Consider the following 16,578-nt stretch of genomic DNA (forward strand, 5'->3'; position numbering starts at 1 on the left):
CATCTTCCTGTACTTTCTTATCTCTCCAGATGTCATGTGCTGCAAAACTTGACTGTGTTTTTTTTTTCTGTATTTACAGTTAAACACAAAAAAAGGCCCCTGAACAACAAATGTGTTAAACTCTCAATATGCAGCGTGCTCCATGCATGCAACTGGAGAGAAAAGTGTGCAGTAAAGAGAGTGTTGGGGGGATAAAGATGTTGCACCTGGCTGATTGGAAGAAAACATGGCCTCAGCAAGCGAGAAAAACGTGTCAGTGCAGAGGATTAATTCAACAAGGTGCTGTACTTTGGGCCCTGTCTTACTCTTTGGAGGTAATTGGTTGGGGCTGACTTCCTTGCATGGTTTTGTGTTTATATGCATCATCTTGAGGTTTTCCACTCAGCTTTTTCTCTGTGGGAACAGATTTCTGAAACATTTCTTGATGCTGGTTTGGACGCTGTGCCGCTGGAAGAGTTTCCTTCTGGTGACTCATCTGTCATGATGCGTAACCATGGCAACAGGAAAGTTGTTAAGCTGCTGGAGCAGCTAACTGAGCTTTCGATTGCCCAAGTAATGCCTGGAATAAGACCTTCGAATGAAGATGAGCTGAAGAGGAGACGTCTGAGGTGCAGAGCAGGAACAAACGTTTCTTTGAATGATCATCATGGGAACCCTCGGGGCGCGTTTATCTGTTTTTGTGCAATCAAAGAGGAGGTGTGAGATGTGAAAAGAGTCTCGGAGGTTGGGAAGTATACCTGCGTGCGTAAGCAGAAGCATTTAACAAGAAGTGTACACAGTGAGCTTTTCGAGTGTGACAGTGGTCATATCTGTGAGGTTGAAGGTCAAAACGTGTGTAAAACATGAATGTTGACAGCTATTCATAATGCATGTGTGTGTAAAATGATATTAGAAGTTTCCAAACTGCTTCGTGTTTCTATGAAACGTTTGCAAGTACGCAAAGTTTCTCACAAATTGTTGTTGCATATATGTTACCGTATGGAACTTAACTGGTGGGAGTCGGATATCTCCAGAACTGTTTAATGGAGGAGTGTTTTAATTAGGTGTCCGTTTGTACAGCTGTAGCTGCCCGTGTCTTCAAATGAATATTGGTCATATTTGACTTAAATTAGTCGGTTCCAGTGGAAAATAAAACCTTCATCCTCCTGAAACCTTTGCTTATGGAGTTTCTGGTTTGGCCAGCATCACAAGGTCCCCGCTGACCCCATTTCCTGTTCTTCTTTTGCATTTATCTTCATATTACCTCATCTTTTAGAATTTTATTTGTTTATTTCTGTATATATTCCCAAATTCATGTCCTCGCTCTTTTTACAGATGTCCATTTTTGTATCACTCGTATTATTCCACATAGAATCAGTCATGTAAGATTAGTTGACAAAGTTTCATGTGTTTCCTATGAAAGTTGTTCATGACCTTCAGTTGTTATCTCAACTCAACAAAGAACTCTGTGAGCAAAACGTCTTGAACAGCCAAGGTCTCTTGATTGCAGCACTGTTATCACACCCAGCTGTGATGACTTCCTATATCTGCAGCCCCTTTCTCTCTGCCCATACAGACTGTCGTGCTATCTGTGATCGACAGACCGTACTTGCAAGATGCAGAGATGCTGTGCTTGTGACGTACAGCTGAACTCCCTTGTGACATGAGTAGTTTTTAAAAAAAAAAAGCAAACCAGGAACTCTTGTCTACATCTTTTACGCTTCGCTGTTGAGATGAATCCTCTAATCCTCGTTGTTTCATGCATTCATTTTCAAGGTATGTACATTTTACATTCTTTTAAAACATGATCAAACAACGGTAAATACCAACTTTCAAAAAGCTGTGGAAATACGTAAAACAGTTCCTTGGAACTGAGTAAGTTACTTACTTTCTGAGGCAGAAATGATAGACTTAACTTTGTAACAGTACAGTAACAAGTTGATGACAGAAATACTGTTTCTATCATGTAGAGCAACTTACTGAAGTTAAAAGGAAGTAAGTATGGTAAGGTAGTTCATTTCAATACGAACACAAAGGGAGGAAGTAGTGCCTTAACGTTCAACGGCTCATACTTTTCATCATATAACCCGACAGTACATATCCTAAGTGCCAACATTTTACGTTCATACATTATAATCTTGATAATGAAGTGTGACTTAGTGTTATATGTTGAAATTCGTTGTATTTTTAATCAACACTATCCTGAGAGGCGTGTCTGTTCGTAGCTATGCTGTGTGTCAGTGAGTGTTAGTGGCCCTTTAATCCACCAGACTGAAATATCTATAACTATTAGAAGGATTACAATGATTTTTTTATCATTTGCCCACAAGAGAATGGCTTCGAAGTGTCTGGCAGTCTCGTTTCTTCAGTGTCGTAAATGCTCTTTTCCTGCATTATCGTCATTAATGCTCTGTGGCTCCCCTATTGGACGAGTGTTGACATGTTTAGCCTCTGATTGTCCCCAGATGATGGGTTGTAAAAACAGTTTGATCAACCTCTGTTTGATGATCTTTCATGTGGCCATGATCAGGTCACACTTTCTCAACATGAATCAGTTTAAAATGGTTGAGAGTTGTTCATGCTTTATGGTTAGGATCAGGAATGTGCTCAACATAACAGGAAAGTTAACAGAAAGTTAGCATGCTGACCATTGCATCTTCATACAAGCACAGGCCATAAAGTGTGTTATAAACTGTATCATGAATTTGTTGCATAAAGCAACAAATACAGTATGAAAAGGAGTCAGACATTATTTTGGCCAAGCATTAAACTGGATGTTGTATTACCTGAACATCATTAGCCACAGTTACTATGGTTTCCAACATCTGGCTCATTCACAGCTCATTTTTTGCCAGTATACATTAGACACTGATTATAACCTGAAACTCATCACTGCTACTCTTATGACGACCCCTCCATACATGTTGATTCCACCCAGATAGTGTTGTTCATATGTGTTGTTTTGGGTTACGATGCATTCACTGACAGACGCATCAAACTGCAGAGCCTTTTCCACCAAATATAAGGTGTTTATTGTCTTCATCTGAGAGTCTCTGGCTTAAGTTCACTTTCCCTTTGTACATATCCAGACCAGTTTGAACTGATTTTGTGCCAAGAGATGGAAGATAACATTGTCAAGCATTACATATACGGCACTTGTCTTAGCAGTGTTGCAAAGTACTTTGGAAGAAGAGAGAATGTGAGAAAAGGTCAGATAAATATATTGGACTTTACCTTGCCCTACTTGCCCTACTGCCCCTTGGCTTTTTGGGGTTAAGGAGTAGAGGTCGTCTGTCAGTTAAAATGACAAGAAGCATCTTATATTTGTATAATGGAGGAATAGGGCCAAGTGGTAAGGCTCTATTAGATCAGGCCAAGTTATGTTTTGTTACAAAGTGGAAATAAAAACCCAGATAGTGGCCTGCTAACTGTTAAAACCCACATCTGCTCCTCTGTCCCTGACATCTTGTACTCCTCACATTTTGCTTATTGACTAAATAGGGCCAAAGGCAACACATTTACCCTGACAACATACAGCTCTTACCCACCTGGACAGGGAAAAATATGTGTAAATCCTCCTTATTGACTGCAGCTCAGCATTAAATAGCACCTTCCCTTTTAAATTAATCCGTAAACTCACGGATGTGGGAACGGGGACCTGCATTTGCAACTGAATTCTTTACTTTCTGACTGACAGGCTACAGGTGGTTAAAATTAGCAGCCACCCCCTCCTTAATGGTTCTAAACACAGTTAAAAACAACCATACACGCTAACACTCACTCCTACGGTAAATTTTGCGTGTGACTGGACTGTGGGAGGAAGCTGGAGAGCCCAGAGGGAGCCCACACATGCACAGGGAGAGCATGCACACTGGCAACCTTCTTGGTGTGATATGACAGCGCTAACCAGCATACAGCCCCTGAAACATTCATTTGCTTACCTTTAGCTTCCCAACGCAGTTAGAAAACAACTACTGCTCTAAGAAGAAAACAAAAAGAACTTGGTTAAAAGGGAAGTCAGCTGTGGAAGTCCCACTTACGGTTAGAGTGACATGACTCTGTGGGTGTGACTATGGTTTAGAGGATGATGTACTGAACAGGGCTGTGTGGTAGGAGTACATTCCTGTGTTAATAGTTAATGTTGTTTTTACCGTCTTTTAAGAAATATCACAAAATGTTTGAAGTGTTTTTTTTTTAGTCAAATTAAATATTCTGTCTATCTGTCAGTTGGTTGGTTTCATTAGCAGGAAAACTGGCATTACTTTAATACAGTGTTTCTCAATTCCGGTCCTCATGACCCACCGCCCTGCATGTTTTCCATGTTTCCCTCCTCCACCACACCTGATTTAAATGAATGGCTCCTTATCGGGCCGCTGCAGAGCTTGATGACGAGCTGATCATTTGAATCAGGTGTGGTGGAGGAGGGAAACATCGAAAAGATGCAGGGCGGTGGGTCATGAGGACCGGAATTGAGAAACGCTGCTTTAGTGCAAGTAGAATTATTTAGGACCACATTGGATTGAATGGGATTGTAATAAACTGGTTGACTTTCTGTGGAGGGTTAGGGTTATATGATATATGTTGTATAATTTGATACAAAGGAAAGCATGATGCTGAATCTTTTTTAAAATTGTCCCTTCAGTGGTTCTGGTTAACTCACTGGAAATCTCTGGGTTTGTTGGTGAAACCGTTACCTTGCCGTCCAGAGCCAATTCATCAGGGGAACTCTCCAGAATCGACTGGTCGATATTCACCAACAGCACCTGGATTGCCACTTATCAAAATAAGAAGATAAACACTCAACGTGTCCCGCTCTATGGAGACAGACTCGAGCTTAACATCACCTCAGGTAAAAGGAAGCCCACTGCTTGTACAGCGTAAAGGAATTTAATTTCTCTCTGAACAGTATTTTTAGGCAAGGCGAGTTTATTTTGCACAATTAAACAACAACGTGATTCAAAGTGCTTTACAGAGACATTAAAACAGAAGAAATAAAAACCAGGATTTAAAATTTAAACAAAAGAAAGAAATAAGAACAATAGATAAAATCAGAAAAAATAATATATATGAAAGATAAAATCAGGAGTTAAAACATGATTCCGTTTTGAAACTCAAGCTTATTCAAATGCAGCTGAAAATAGATGTTTCTTCAACCTGGACTTAAATACTGAGAGTTTCAGCTGATCTGAGGCTTTCTGGGAGTTTGTTCCAGACATGTGGAGCATAGAAGCTGAATGCAGCTTCTCCAGGTCTGGTTCTGACTCTGGGAACTGATAAAGAACCGGATCCAGATGACCTGAGGGGTCTGGGAGGTTCATAGTGGGTCAAGAGGTCACTGATGTATTTTGGACCATTCAGAGCTTTATAGACCAGCATCAGAACTTTAAAGTCTATCCTCTGATGGACCGGCAGCCGGTGGAAAGACTTCAGAGCTGGACTGATGTGCTCCACTTTTTACTGTGTCTTTGGTTCTTCAGGAGACTTGACCATCAGGAATCTGATGACAGAAGATGCCATGGAATACAATGTGGACTTAGTCTACGCTGATTTCAAAGACCAGACAAACAAGATTAAGCTCACAGTGAAACGTAAGCCAAGAAAGATATATGTATATATACCTCCTCATGGGAATGTTTACCATCATTCATGATTTTACAGCTTGTTTTGCTTATTTCTGTTATATTTTTTAAAAATGTCAGTAGCTCTTTGAGACACTTTCTTTTTTGCAGACATGCTGCATAATTGTAGCTCATTGTTGCCAACGAATATGTTCCTATTTCAAGTGACAAATCAATGATTTGTCCCTGCAGAACGCCTCCAGGTACCGACCGCACAGAAGATTTACAGTGCACTGACAGAAATGGGCTGTCTAATGTTCCTAAAGTGTTCCTCTTCTGATGAAGGTGCTACCTTGTCCTGGCAAGTTAATCCTCCAAGTGTGCAGACTTGGAATTTTACCGAGGGCCGCAGTTCACATCTTTTTGCAAATATCAGTAACATGCAAGACTCTGTTCAGTTTACCTGCACTTCGAGCAGGCACACGGACAATAGGCCACGCGTTCTCATGCAAAAGTGTGATGGTAAGTTTCGATCTGTGGTCTTTTGTTTTACTGCATACAATCAGGAACGAGTAATGTGCAACATTACAGAACATCAGATGAGATGAGGGTTCAGAAAGATCCACTAAAGGAGGGATGCACAAACAACACTTTCGCCCAGTCCAGCGATGTAATCACAAAACTAAGATTTGCTATTACAAAATACTGATTGAAACATGATGATAATAACACAGAATCTATGGCACAAAAATTAAGACTTTCATGTAAATTATATAAGCTCACTGTCGGACCCAATGCATGTGCTTACAGTCTAATCTTGTGGCCTTCGCTGTACCCTTTTGTCAAGGTTTCAACATGAACAGAACAGAGAAAATAGAGGAAAAACACAGTTGACACGCAGTAGCATGAATTGTCACAATGAATTTTTTAAAGAATGCATAAACTATCACAGTTTGATACTGTTTAATTCCATGTGTGAGCTGCCAGGATTTCGTTTCTCATTATCACCGTTTTTGTTTGCTTTCAGTTCCAGATAAACCGGCACAAAGCAGGAACAGAAGTTTTGTTCTCTTGTTCTTTGGAGGCGTCCTGGGAGGTGTAATCACAGTAATAATTATCTACTGTTTTGGAGGTGAGAGGAACACGACAACATCAACAGACAATTCCTAATTGTCCAACTCGATACACAAAGTCAACTCAAATAATGAGGTTTATAGTCTCAGTATTCCTCACTACAGGTGTATTATCATTATAAATGATTATATACGTATCATTTATACATTTATCTAACAAAAACTAAGCCAAAATACAGAAGTAGTCTGTGGAAAAACAAGTCCAAAACTGATCCAGCAGCTTCAGCAGCAGTGAGGTGCAGTAATGGTTTCCTGTGGGACGTTATCAGTCTCTCTCAGGGTTCTGGAGGAATCTCGGCCACTCTTCTCTCCAGCGCTGCTTCAGCTCATTGAGGTTTGCAGCATTGGTTTCTGCACAGCTCTCTTAAGGTCCCACCACAGCATTTCAGTCAGGCTGAGGTCTGGACTCTGACTGGACCATTGCAGCACCTTGATTCTTTTCTTTTTCACAAATTTTCACATATTTTTGCTGCTGTGTTTGGGATCTTTGTCCTGTTGATGAGCCAGTTTCAGCCCAGCTTTAGCTGTGGGACAGATGGCCTCACATCTGACTCTAGAATACTTTGGTATCCAGAGGAGTTCATGGTGGACTCAATGACTGCAAGGTGCCCAGGTCCTGTGGCTGCAGAACCAGCCCAGATCATCAGCCCTCCACCACCGTGCTTGACAGCTGGTATGAGGGGTTTGTGCTGATATGCTGTGTTTGGTTTCCTCCAAACGTGCTGCTGTGCATTAGGACCAAACATCTCCACTTTGCTCTGGTCTGTCCAAAGGACATTGTTCCAGAAGTCTTGTGCTTTTTTCAGATGCAGCTTTGCAAACCTAAGCTGTGCTGCCATGTTCTTTTTAGAGAGAAGAGGCTTTCTCCTGCAGCCCTTCCAAACAAGCCATCCTTGTTCAGTCTTTTTCTAACTGTGCTGTCATGACCTTTAACCTTTAACATGCTAACTGAGGCATGTAGAGTCTGAGATGTATGATCTTTAACCTTTAACATGCTAACTGAGGCCTGTAGAGTCTGAGATGTAGCTCTTGTTTTTTTTTTGCAGTCTCTCTGAGCATTGCACACATCTGTCTGACCTTTGGGTGAAATGACAGAACTTCTGCAAATGCGAAAACGAGTATGACCACTTGTTGCAAAGTAAGCAGAGTGACTGCAGTGTCGGCCCTTCCCCTCTGTTACTGCCGCCCTTTCCAGAAGAACTACTTCAGGAGAATGTGTGTCCAGTTTGGTCTGGACTTTTTCCATATGCACTCAAGCTTATGACTAACTAACCCTGACCCTGTAAAGGAGGGGTTTTTGACCAGCCATCTTCACACATACCAGCTGATCTTACAGAGATTGTTCTAAGGGGCAAGAAGTCAAGGGTTGCATTTGCACCTGCCTCTGCTCTGTACCGTTTCTAGAGCATTTCAGGACTCCAGTGCATGTGGGAAAACAGCCTCTGCATAGTTTCATGGCTAAAAAAGTGTGCAAATGGAAAAAATGTGCACATGCACTTGTGCTGTAGGAAACGCACAACTCTACTGTGACCGCATTTATTTATAGCATCGGAAATTAGATTAAACTGTTTATTATAAAAGCATTTTCTTTTTATGATATCAAATTCTGCAACTTTTCTTTTATTCCCCCTTGCAGAAGACAGTATAACAGCTAACAGCTGCTTTTAAGAGGCTAACCCTAACTCAAACCTAAAATAGAGGTGCAGTCAAACGCTATATTACGGATTTTTACACTGCCTATTGGAACATTGTCCAGAGTTGGGGAGCAACACAGCTGCAACAGCTATCAGAAACTGCTTTTCCTGGATCAGCTGTCAGAAATCCTCACAAATCTTCAAACTGAGTGCTCTGACTGCTGCCTGTTGCACATGAGGAACTCATTAAACTAAAGAAACTACAACACTTAAGTATCTTGGGGGATCTTTTGAAACTATATCACTTTTTCAGTCATTCTTCACCATCGTTAATGTCGTCATATAATTTTTGGTGATTCTAAATTTGCTCTGAGTGTGTTTTCCTGTTAAGATCTGTCCAAACCTCACGTTCTTCTCTGACAGCTGAGTAAATTCTAGCCTTCTGCAATGGTAAACACAGCTTAAAGTTGGGCTTGAAAAAGTGAAACGATCCATTTCTCATTAAAACTTTTGATGCTTTTTAAAAAAAATCATTATTCAGGCAAGAAATGTTGTGTTAAACCTGTTATTTCTCATAGTGCTGACTTGATATTTTGGGATAAATACAACCACATCACAGCTGACTGCTTTTCTTTTCATTTTCATTATAGGTAAAATAAGAAATGCATGGCAGAGCCTGACAGTTATGTAATCCATATTAGACACTTTGACACTTTTCAAAGATGTTTTAGTTACTGCCCTGAAGGGAAAACTTTAGCTGTTATATATATTTTATTACTGGAGAAGATATTTAGTTGGTATGACTCATGACTTTTGCTGTACTAACATTTTGATTTGTCACTTATGTGAAGCCTCTTTTGGGAAGTTAGTTTTATGCTGCTATCTTGGCGAGATCCTAATAACTGACAGGGACCTTCTTGGCTTATTAAAATGAATAAAATTAGTTCAAACTGTTTTGAAATCAATTAATTTATCTATTTTCACCTGGATTTCCCAGGAAGACTGTGCATGCAGGAAAATTGAGCCGTCGAAAGGTGAAGCTTGAAGGGAGCTGGAAGGACCACAGCATTAGAAGTTTTCATGTAAAAGAAAACCATAACCAGAAGTAATGAATGTGCCTTGAGACTGTACCAAAGATAGACCCAATATAATGAGCACAGGTCCGGTCTCATTCAAACCACTAAACAGTCCTGAAAAACAAGGTGCCACGACTCACTTAGAGCCACAATAACGGTCAAATATATATGATATAATGTATGAATATACTTTGTATTGTCCCTGTGTTCATTATACTGAGTCTACCTCATTTGTATTGAAATCTTTTTCAGTATTTATTCATTTTTGATTCAGAACGCATGTATATTTTTTCCGAAGCCTTAATTCCTTTGTTCAACACATTTTGTATTATTTCTAAAGGCTTTTCTTTGTCTCACGCCTTTGAATGATTGTTCTCCATCTGAGTATGAATGCCAGTTCATACTGAAACTCTGTGTTTTGTGTGTTTATTGTTGTAAAAAACTCCATGTCTGTTGATTTAGAAAATATATTTTTTATACTGTAAATACACATCAGAACACTTAGGACCAGCTGTGATGTTTGTATTAATAAAAATATATAATGATATATTTACAGCTAATCTGTTTCAAGTAACTCTCAGCAAGGCCTGACACAATATGAATAAATGGGGGGTATTTAGATATTAACCCACCTGAATGAAATGTAAATATGGTGATATTGTGCACGAGGGATATCCCTCCAGGTATGAGTCTGTTATAGTTTTAATTTTTCGGTGTCATGATCCTACTGCAGAGCAACAGCTGCAGGTTTCTATACAGAAAAGCACATTGATTCCAACACTCCTAATGTCCAGCATTGTTTCTGGTTGTTTAATTGTCTTGATATTCTACATACTGATATGATTTGCATGTGGAATCAATTAGCAAGGGCACAGGGACCCAGGGACCCAGCAGGGACCCAGCAGGGACCCAGCAGGGACCCAGTAACAGTATTTCTGTAGCGAACACACGTTTTAGGGAAGTGAAAATTGCTGAGCATTGGATTGTGTTTGAGGCCTGCCTGGGACAGTTACTCATTCACTGGGTTTTAGCATCTTTTTCACTTTCTACTCAGTTAAACTTTTACTCTGTGATTATAAGCTGTTACTTGAAAGGTTTTAGTGATAACATTTTTTTGGCTCCAGCTGTACGGCTTTTAATACACTCATCATAATGTTGATGAATGACCTGAGTGCAGAATGTTCCTGTGGAGGGAAAAATGTTCTCAAGCTTGTAGGAAATTATCAACTTCGTGACCTGGAATGTTGATTATGTCTACTTTTATGTCTGCTTACTCTGTGCCTTGAGTGTGCTGCAGAGCCCTCACAATAAAAAACAGCACATTATTGAAATCGTCTTCATTTTCGTCATGTTTAAGAAGTTGAGTTATGTTTAGTTTTGTGTCTCTGTTGTCTCGTGGCTTCCTGTTTTCTTTTGTCTTCACCTTTTCCCTCTCGTTTCAGGTCACTTCCCTCGTGTGTCCCTGGTCTGATTGTCTTCCCCTGATTCCTGACTGTTTCCACCTGTTCCCCATCATCACCCCAGTGTTTAATAGTCTGCGTCTCCCTTTGTCCTGTGCCAGTTCGTCTCATCTTTCCAGCCAGAGAACACATGTCAGTCCATGTCAAGCTTCTTGAGTTTTCAGGTTTTGTGTTCTTTGTTATTTTGCTACTTTGTTGTAGTTGCCCTCCTCAAAAGAGTGATTTTGTGTTTACATTTTTCGCGTTAAAGATTGTTTCTTTGTACTTTGTCTTCTGAGAATAATTGTCTGATAATGAACCAACTGTCCATGTTTTCCACGACTCTTACGATCAAGATCCCCAAAGCCCATATAGAGCTGAGTAAGCAGGTGAACATCATCTGTGAGCTCCCTTTTGCACTCATCCATCCCTTACAGTGCTGAATGTGTTTGTCTTCAACAGACAAGTGAAAGATCAAATTTATTCATGCAAGGATTTTAGAGAAGTGAAAAGGTCAGCGGGTCAATCCTCAGCTCCTCCTTGAGTTGGAGAGGAATTTCTCAAGATAATAAACCCCACATTGCAGCTGTTATGCTCACCAACGTGTGTACAATAGATGAGACCTGATTAAACGGGTGAATGAGAAACTCCTTGGGTGGTGTTATCGCGAACCAAGTGAAGGATAAAAATCTTTTCCCTAAGTGTGAAGCATTTATAATGGTGGATATAGATTTAAATGTGTCACAGAAAAGAAGAAAACTGTTAGACAAGGAGTGGGAATACAAATCAGGCCTTTATTAGCTGCCCATGTAGCTGGAAAACAAAGAAAAAAGTAACATAATGTGCCTTTAATGACAAACACAAAATATCTAAAAATATCACCTTTGTATTTACAAGATTTACGGCACTGTAATGATAAAGATCTATCATATGATTTACACCCTCAGATAATACTGGTAGGTTTTTCAGTATGAGAGAAATAAGCTGCAATATCCACTTATACCAAAAATAAATTAATGTAAAGCTTGATCTTTTACTTTAAGGCGAGACACTACAGGTAGATATATGATGACCATTTTCACCTAAATATTACATACATATATAGAATATATATCACTATACATCTTCCCTACTTGATGAATTATGAATCCTTAAATGATTACAAGAAAATATTTGATTATCCAAATTGGTTGTTATGTCAGGTGCAAATTAAATCTTAAAATCCATGGACAATAACTGATAATTTCCCTTTGCAGTGAATTAAGTTTTATTCTATGCAATGGAAAACATATGAAGAACCCCTCTTTAAAAACCTTCAGAGTATAAAGAGTCACAGTTTAAATGTCATTCACATAGCTGCTTGTTCTGAGGCTCTATTTTGTATCCTGAATTTTAACCTCAAATTAAAGTTCCAGTGTTCAAACTGTAGCGTCAGCCTCTGGAAACATACCCGAGTCCATTTCTACTCTCAACCAGCAAACAAACAACACTGCATGTTAAAAAAAACACATTTTTAATGTGTTTCAAGACTAAAACACATCTTTATCATCAGTATAGTAACGCATAAAACCCACTACATATGACCCCACAAAATGCATAAACTGCAAAATGCTGCTTGTTAATTAGCAGTTGTTGTATTTAGCAAATAAGATCTATTTTCTCTCTGTATTTCGTCCTTTCTGCACCAGATTCGACCATTTTGAGCCAAACAAAGTAAAAACCAGCGGCTAACCCGGCAATAACAGTAGTAAACACAGAAAAGGTAGTGGGAGAGCATTCCTTGCATCCTCCTCACAGCATAACGGAAGCTGGCTCAGACTACACATATACATTATAAATATAAGCCTTTAAAGATGTAGACTGTAAAATTAACTCTAAAAAACACTATTTAATACTAGATGGTCCCCACTTGGTTTATTTTAGATTTAGACAATTATTCACTGATTGCATTCAGGCTCATGAGACAAATAGTAGTAAAATAATCACCAAAATATGAATTTTAATCTTAAATTCTACTTTGAAATTCTACCACCTCACATGTAGTAGTGTCTCGCCTCAAATGTTGTACCTCTTCTCCATGTCATCAGCCCCGTGTTTTATTGGGCTGCACACATTTCAAGTGATGCTCTGAGCAAAAGGTCATAAACTGCTGTTAAAAAAGTTCCAACTTTTCACGCTTTGCACTGTCTAGGAAACCTCTTGGTACGGTGACACTGAAGCCTTCCTGAGACGATTGAGCTGGACCTTGTCGTACACGGTCTGGGGCTAAACGGGAGACAAAAAGAACAAACTTACATCTTTGTGGTGAAAAGTAATTGATTTAGAAAGCTACAGTATGAGCACTGGATCTGAAAAGCAGACTTCGACCCTGAAATTGTTGGTAAATGATAAACTTTGAGATTTTCAGGCAAATACATGAAGAGTAATGCAAAAGTTTCTTGCTGGAAGGAAAGCACTTTTCCTTAGGATTGAACCTAACTAAGGTTAGGAAACTAGTCTGCAACCATAACTGTTGCCACCTTCATAAGTAGAAAGAAAGAAAAGTGAATTGTTGAGAGAATAAAACAAGGTTTTGGTCTTACCGCAGGTGCAGCTGAGCCTGTGCAATTTTCAATGGTTTCATACAGCGAGCAAGGCTTCAGGGTAGATGGAGTCCTCTGGAAGTGTCCATGTGAATAGAGCAAAAGAGAGACTCAGTGAGAAAGAGTTCAGTGTGACGGGCAGAGTATGGCTGGGTGTGTAAATATGAGTGTACTTACGCTTTCCACTGCAACATCTGAGATGTCAGCATACACTGTGAGGTTGTTCGAGTCGCTGTCTGGTGACACCACCAAACATCGAGTGAAGACGTTAGTGTTAAAGCTATGCAGCGTAAAGCATGACACTGTGGTGTTGTGAAGAGACCTTACCTTCGTGCTTTTTTTTGCAGCAAACTCCCACCACGACACACGTTAATACAATGATGGTCACCACACATGCTCCACCCACGCTGAGGATCACTACAAAGTCAAATTTACCTGCAAACAGTGGCGCCTGTTATTCTATGAACAGCTCAGATTAAAGGAATAGGAGACCTAAAAATAGAAAGCGAACAACTACAGTAATAATAATGATGATATGTCTGTTGATTTCAGTAATTTTGATTGATATTATCACTTAAAAACAAGGCTAATATTTATGATTTAAGAGGAAATAATGTCTGATATGTTGGAAACAAGAAGAATTTTACAATGACAACATTCTTATCAATCGTATTTTAATCGGACCCAACGATCCTCAACATGCTGAGTGAAACCACGTCTCCTGCGTCTCCTTTTCTTCCTCATTATTAGCCTCATTATTAGCCTCATTATTATCTGTAGTAAACAGGATATTACTGGGATCAACAGAAGTCATCAGGAGTCAGGACAAGAAGCGAGATGAATGGATCAACTTTCAACTCTCTGAGCTGGGTGCTGTTATCTTATAGTATAATCAATAAAGCCCTGATCAGAAATAAGTAACACACTGAATGAATAACTTATAGACAGTCTATTAACATACCTTCCTCAGTATCTTTGCTGCTGCATGTCACTGTTTTGGACGCTGACTTCTCACTGACAAAATTAGATGCCGTGCAGGTGAATGTGGTGCCTCCATCCTGTGGCCTGATGGTGCGCTGCAGCCCGGAGCCGCTGTAAATGTGGCTCCCCACCACCCAGTTGTAGGTGGCATTGCTGTGAGTAGCTGAGCTGCACTTCAGCACAACTGCACAGGATTCATTCAAAGCCTGATAAGTGGTCTTGGAATCAATGACGGGATCCTCAGTTATGGGCTCTAATAAGACAGCAGAGAGAGGAGAGTAACCGATCAGCCTCAACATTTAACCTGTAACTATCTGTACTCTGGATCTGTGTGTGCGATGTGTAATAAAAAAAAACAGGCCAGTAAAACAGAGAATACGCAGCAGTGAACTAGCCAGAATACAGTGTAGTTTTTTTGGGAAAAATCCATTTTACCACCACAAAAATGGGTGACCACTGCACCTCCTGAGCTATAGCTCAGGTATAGATCATTTAAGCATATTGTGCAGAAAAAAGCTTGTGTTTTCATGACAGTTATTAGGTTTGTAGTTTCAAACAAAGAAAGTCTTACCATGAACTTGCAGAGTGATGGTGACTGTTGGTCTTTGCTGGTCGTTCGCTTCTGATATAAAACTAAAATCACCAGAATCCCCAACAGTCAGATCTCTCAGCGTTAAACTAAAGTTTGTGGGGTTGAACTCTAATCTGCTCTGAAATAGCTGCTGTTTAATAACACCTCTACCAAGGTCTGCAACCATCGTAGATCCATATTTCCAAGTTGCCGTGGTGACCAACTCAGTTGGTAAGTTTGATGAAAACTCCACAGTATCCCCAACTTTTTTATGAATGACACGCTCTCCGGGGGAGGCCTCCACATCTGAAACACAGCAGCCGCAATATGATCTTAATCAAGGGTCATTATCCAAAATGCGACAAAAAAGACCGGAGATTATAGAATGAGATCATGGCTAACACGATATCTGTAGTAAACAGGATATTACCAAAGAAAGAAACAGCAATGATAACAAACAAAGACGTAGCACATCAAGGCTCGGGAGGAAACACACTCGCTCGTCACGTTTTGACTTCCATCACAGTTTAGATTATTAGAGAAATGCACATAATTACATAAACACAACAGATGCAGTTGGACGTCGAATATCTGAGGCTCAGTGTCGCTCCTGGTTGTGAGGAAGGCAAACTGAACCCACAGGGTGACTAAACCTCCCTTCTCTGCATTAGCAGCTTCAAAAATGAATTAATGATAGTGAAACAGTGACGATTTATTTTGTTGTGGACAAAGCTGCATCATTTCAAGAGAAACTGCAAGGAAACCACAGACTCAGTGGAAAAAGGTCAAGTAAAAGTTAGCATTAGTGTCAACACTTTCGCTCATTCTACTGCTGCAAGATATCTATGTGTCTGCTTTCGTGTCTGTCCCACAAAAAGAAGCTACTTTGTCCTGATAAATACTTTTAGCTTATGTCTGCAGCACAGTAGCACTGCAGCAAAGTTTTAAACATGCATCCCCCCACTTCTGCAATTATTCTGCAATCTATGATCTGGCGTGCATAGATCAGCAAACAAGTTGACAGAAAAAAAGCAGGAATTGTCATAAACAGAAAAGTATAAATCATTCCTGAGCTGCCTTCCTAACCGAACAGATGCAGACGGCTTTGCAAAAACACGCACAAAAAGAAGGCTGTCATTTCCTGAGCTGACAACGCATATCAAGAAAATTCTGTGGTCTCGCACAGCCTCTCTCCAGGCACCTATCAATTCGACTCAAATATTAGTACAAAAGGATTGAAATAGAAAAGTGTACGTACCCTGAATGCGGACCACGAGAAGCAGGCCAACACCATATGCAAAGAAACAGCTCAGACGAGAAAGGCAACCACCTACCATCTCTGTGGAGAGAGCAACAATGTCTATTTCCTCTTCTGGTCTCCGCTTTGACAAGTCAGCTCAGAAAAAAAGAGGTTAGAGGGTGGGGGAGGCTTTGCCAGTAAAGACGCAGAAAGAAGAAGCAGTCTTAGTCGGCCCGATATACAGCAAAATAAAAGTAGCTGCTTTGAGAAACTGTTCAAAATTGATGTTGAACACAAGATTTTGCAAAGGTTAAGCTGCAAAATCACACTTAAGAAGAGTTGCAAAGGCAAAGTTTGTTGTTATGGTGATAAATAATAATAAGTG

General features: G+C 39.9%; 2 protein-coding genes across 3 annotated transcripts; one reads left to right on the plus strand and one right to left on the minus strand.

Moving 5' to 3' along the window:
* The first annotated feature begins 1,667 nt into the window (after positions 1-1,667).
* LOC140281533 (SLAM family member 5) lies at positions 1,668-10,614 on the plus strand. The gene is made up of 7 exons (XM_072375971.1): positions 1,668-1,755; positions 4,622-4,828; positions 5,457-5,567; positions 5,790-6,059; positions 6,565-6,669; positions 8,955-8,991; positions 9,306-10,614. Exons 1-7 carry the CDS (start codon positions 1,713-1,715, stop codon positions 9,325-9,327), a joined length of 795 nt encoding a protein of 264 aa, XP_072232072.1. The 5' UTR covers positions 1,668-1,712; the 3' UTR covers positions 9,328-10,614.
* Positions 10,615-11,593: 979 nt separating this feature from the next.
* Positions 11,594-16,457, minus strand: LOC140281531 (SLAM family member 5-like). 2 transcript variants are annotated; one of them, XM_072375969.1, is made up of 7 exons: positions 16,212-16,454; positions 14,954-15,259; positions 14,363-14,635; positions 13,729-13,836; positions 13,579-13,637; positions 13,402-13,476; positions 11,594-13,084 (listed from the first exon to the last, which is right to left on the minus strand). In XM_072375969.1, exons 1-7 carry the CDS (start codon positions 16,288-16,290, stop codon positions 13,007-13,009), a joined length of 978 nt encoding a protein of 325 aa, XP_072232070.1. In that variant the 5' UTR covers positions 16,291-16,454; the 3' UTR covers positions 11,594-13,006. The 2 variants fall into 2 exon arrangements, with proteins under 2 accessions (XP_072232070.1, XP_072232069.1); XM_072375968.1 differs by lacking the exon at positions 11,594-13,084 and having other exon boundaries at positions 13,202-13,476; positions 16,212-16,457.
* Between the last annotated feature and the right edge of the window lie 121 nt (positions 16,458-16,578).

The sequence above is a fragment of the Leuresthes tenuis genome, unplaced genomic scaffold (assembly GCF_036924035.1).
Source record: "Leuresthes tenuis unplaced genomic scaffold, fLeuTen1.0.hap1 SCAF_22, whole genome shotgun sequence".
Classification (NCBI taxonomy): domain Eukaryota; kingdom Metazoa; phylum Chordata; class Actinopteri; order Atheriniformes; family Atherinopsidae; genus Leuresthes; species Leuresthes tenuis.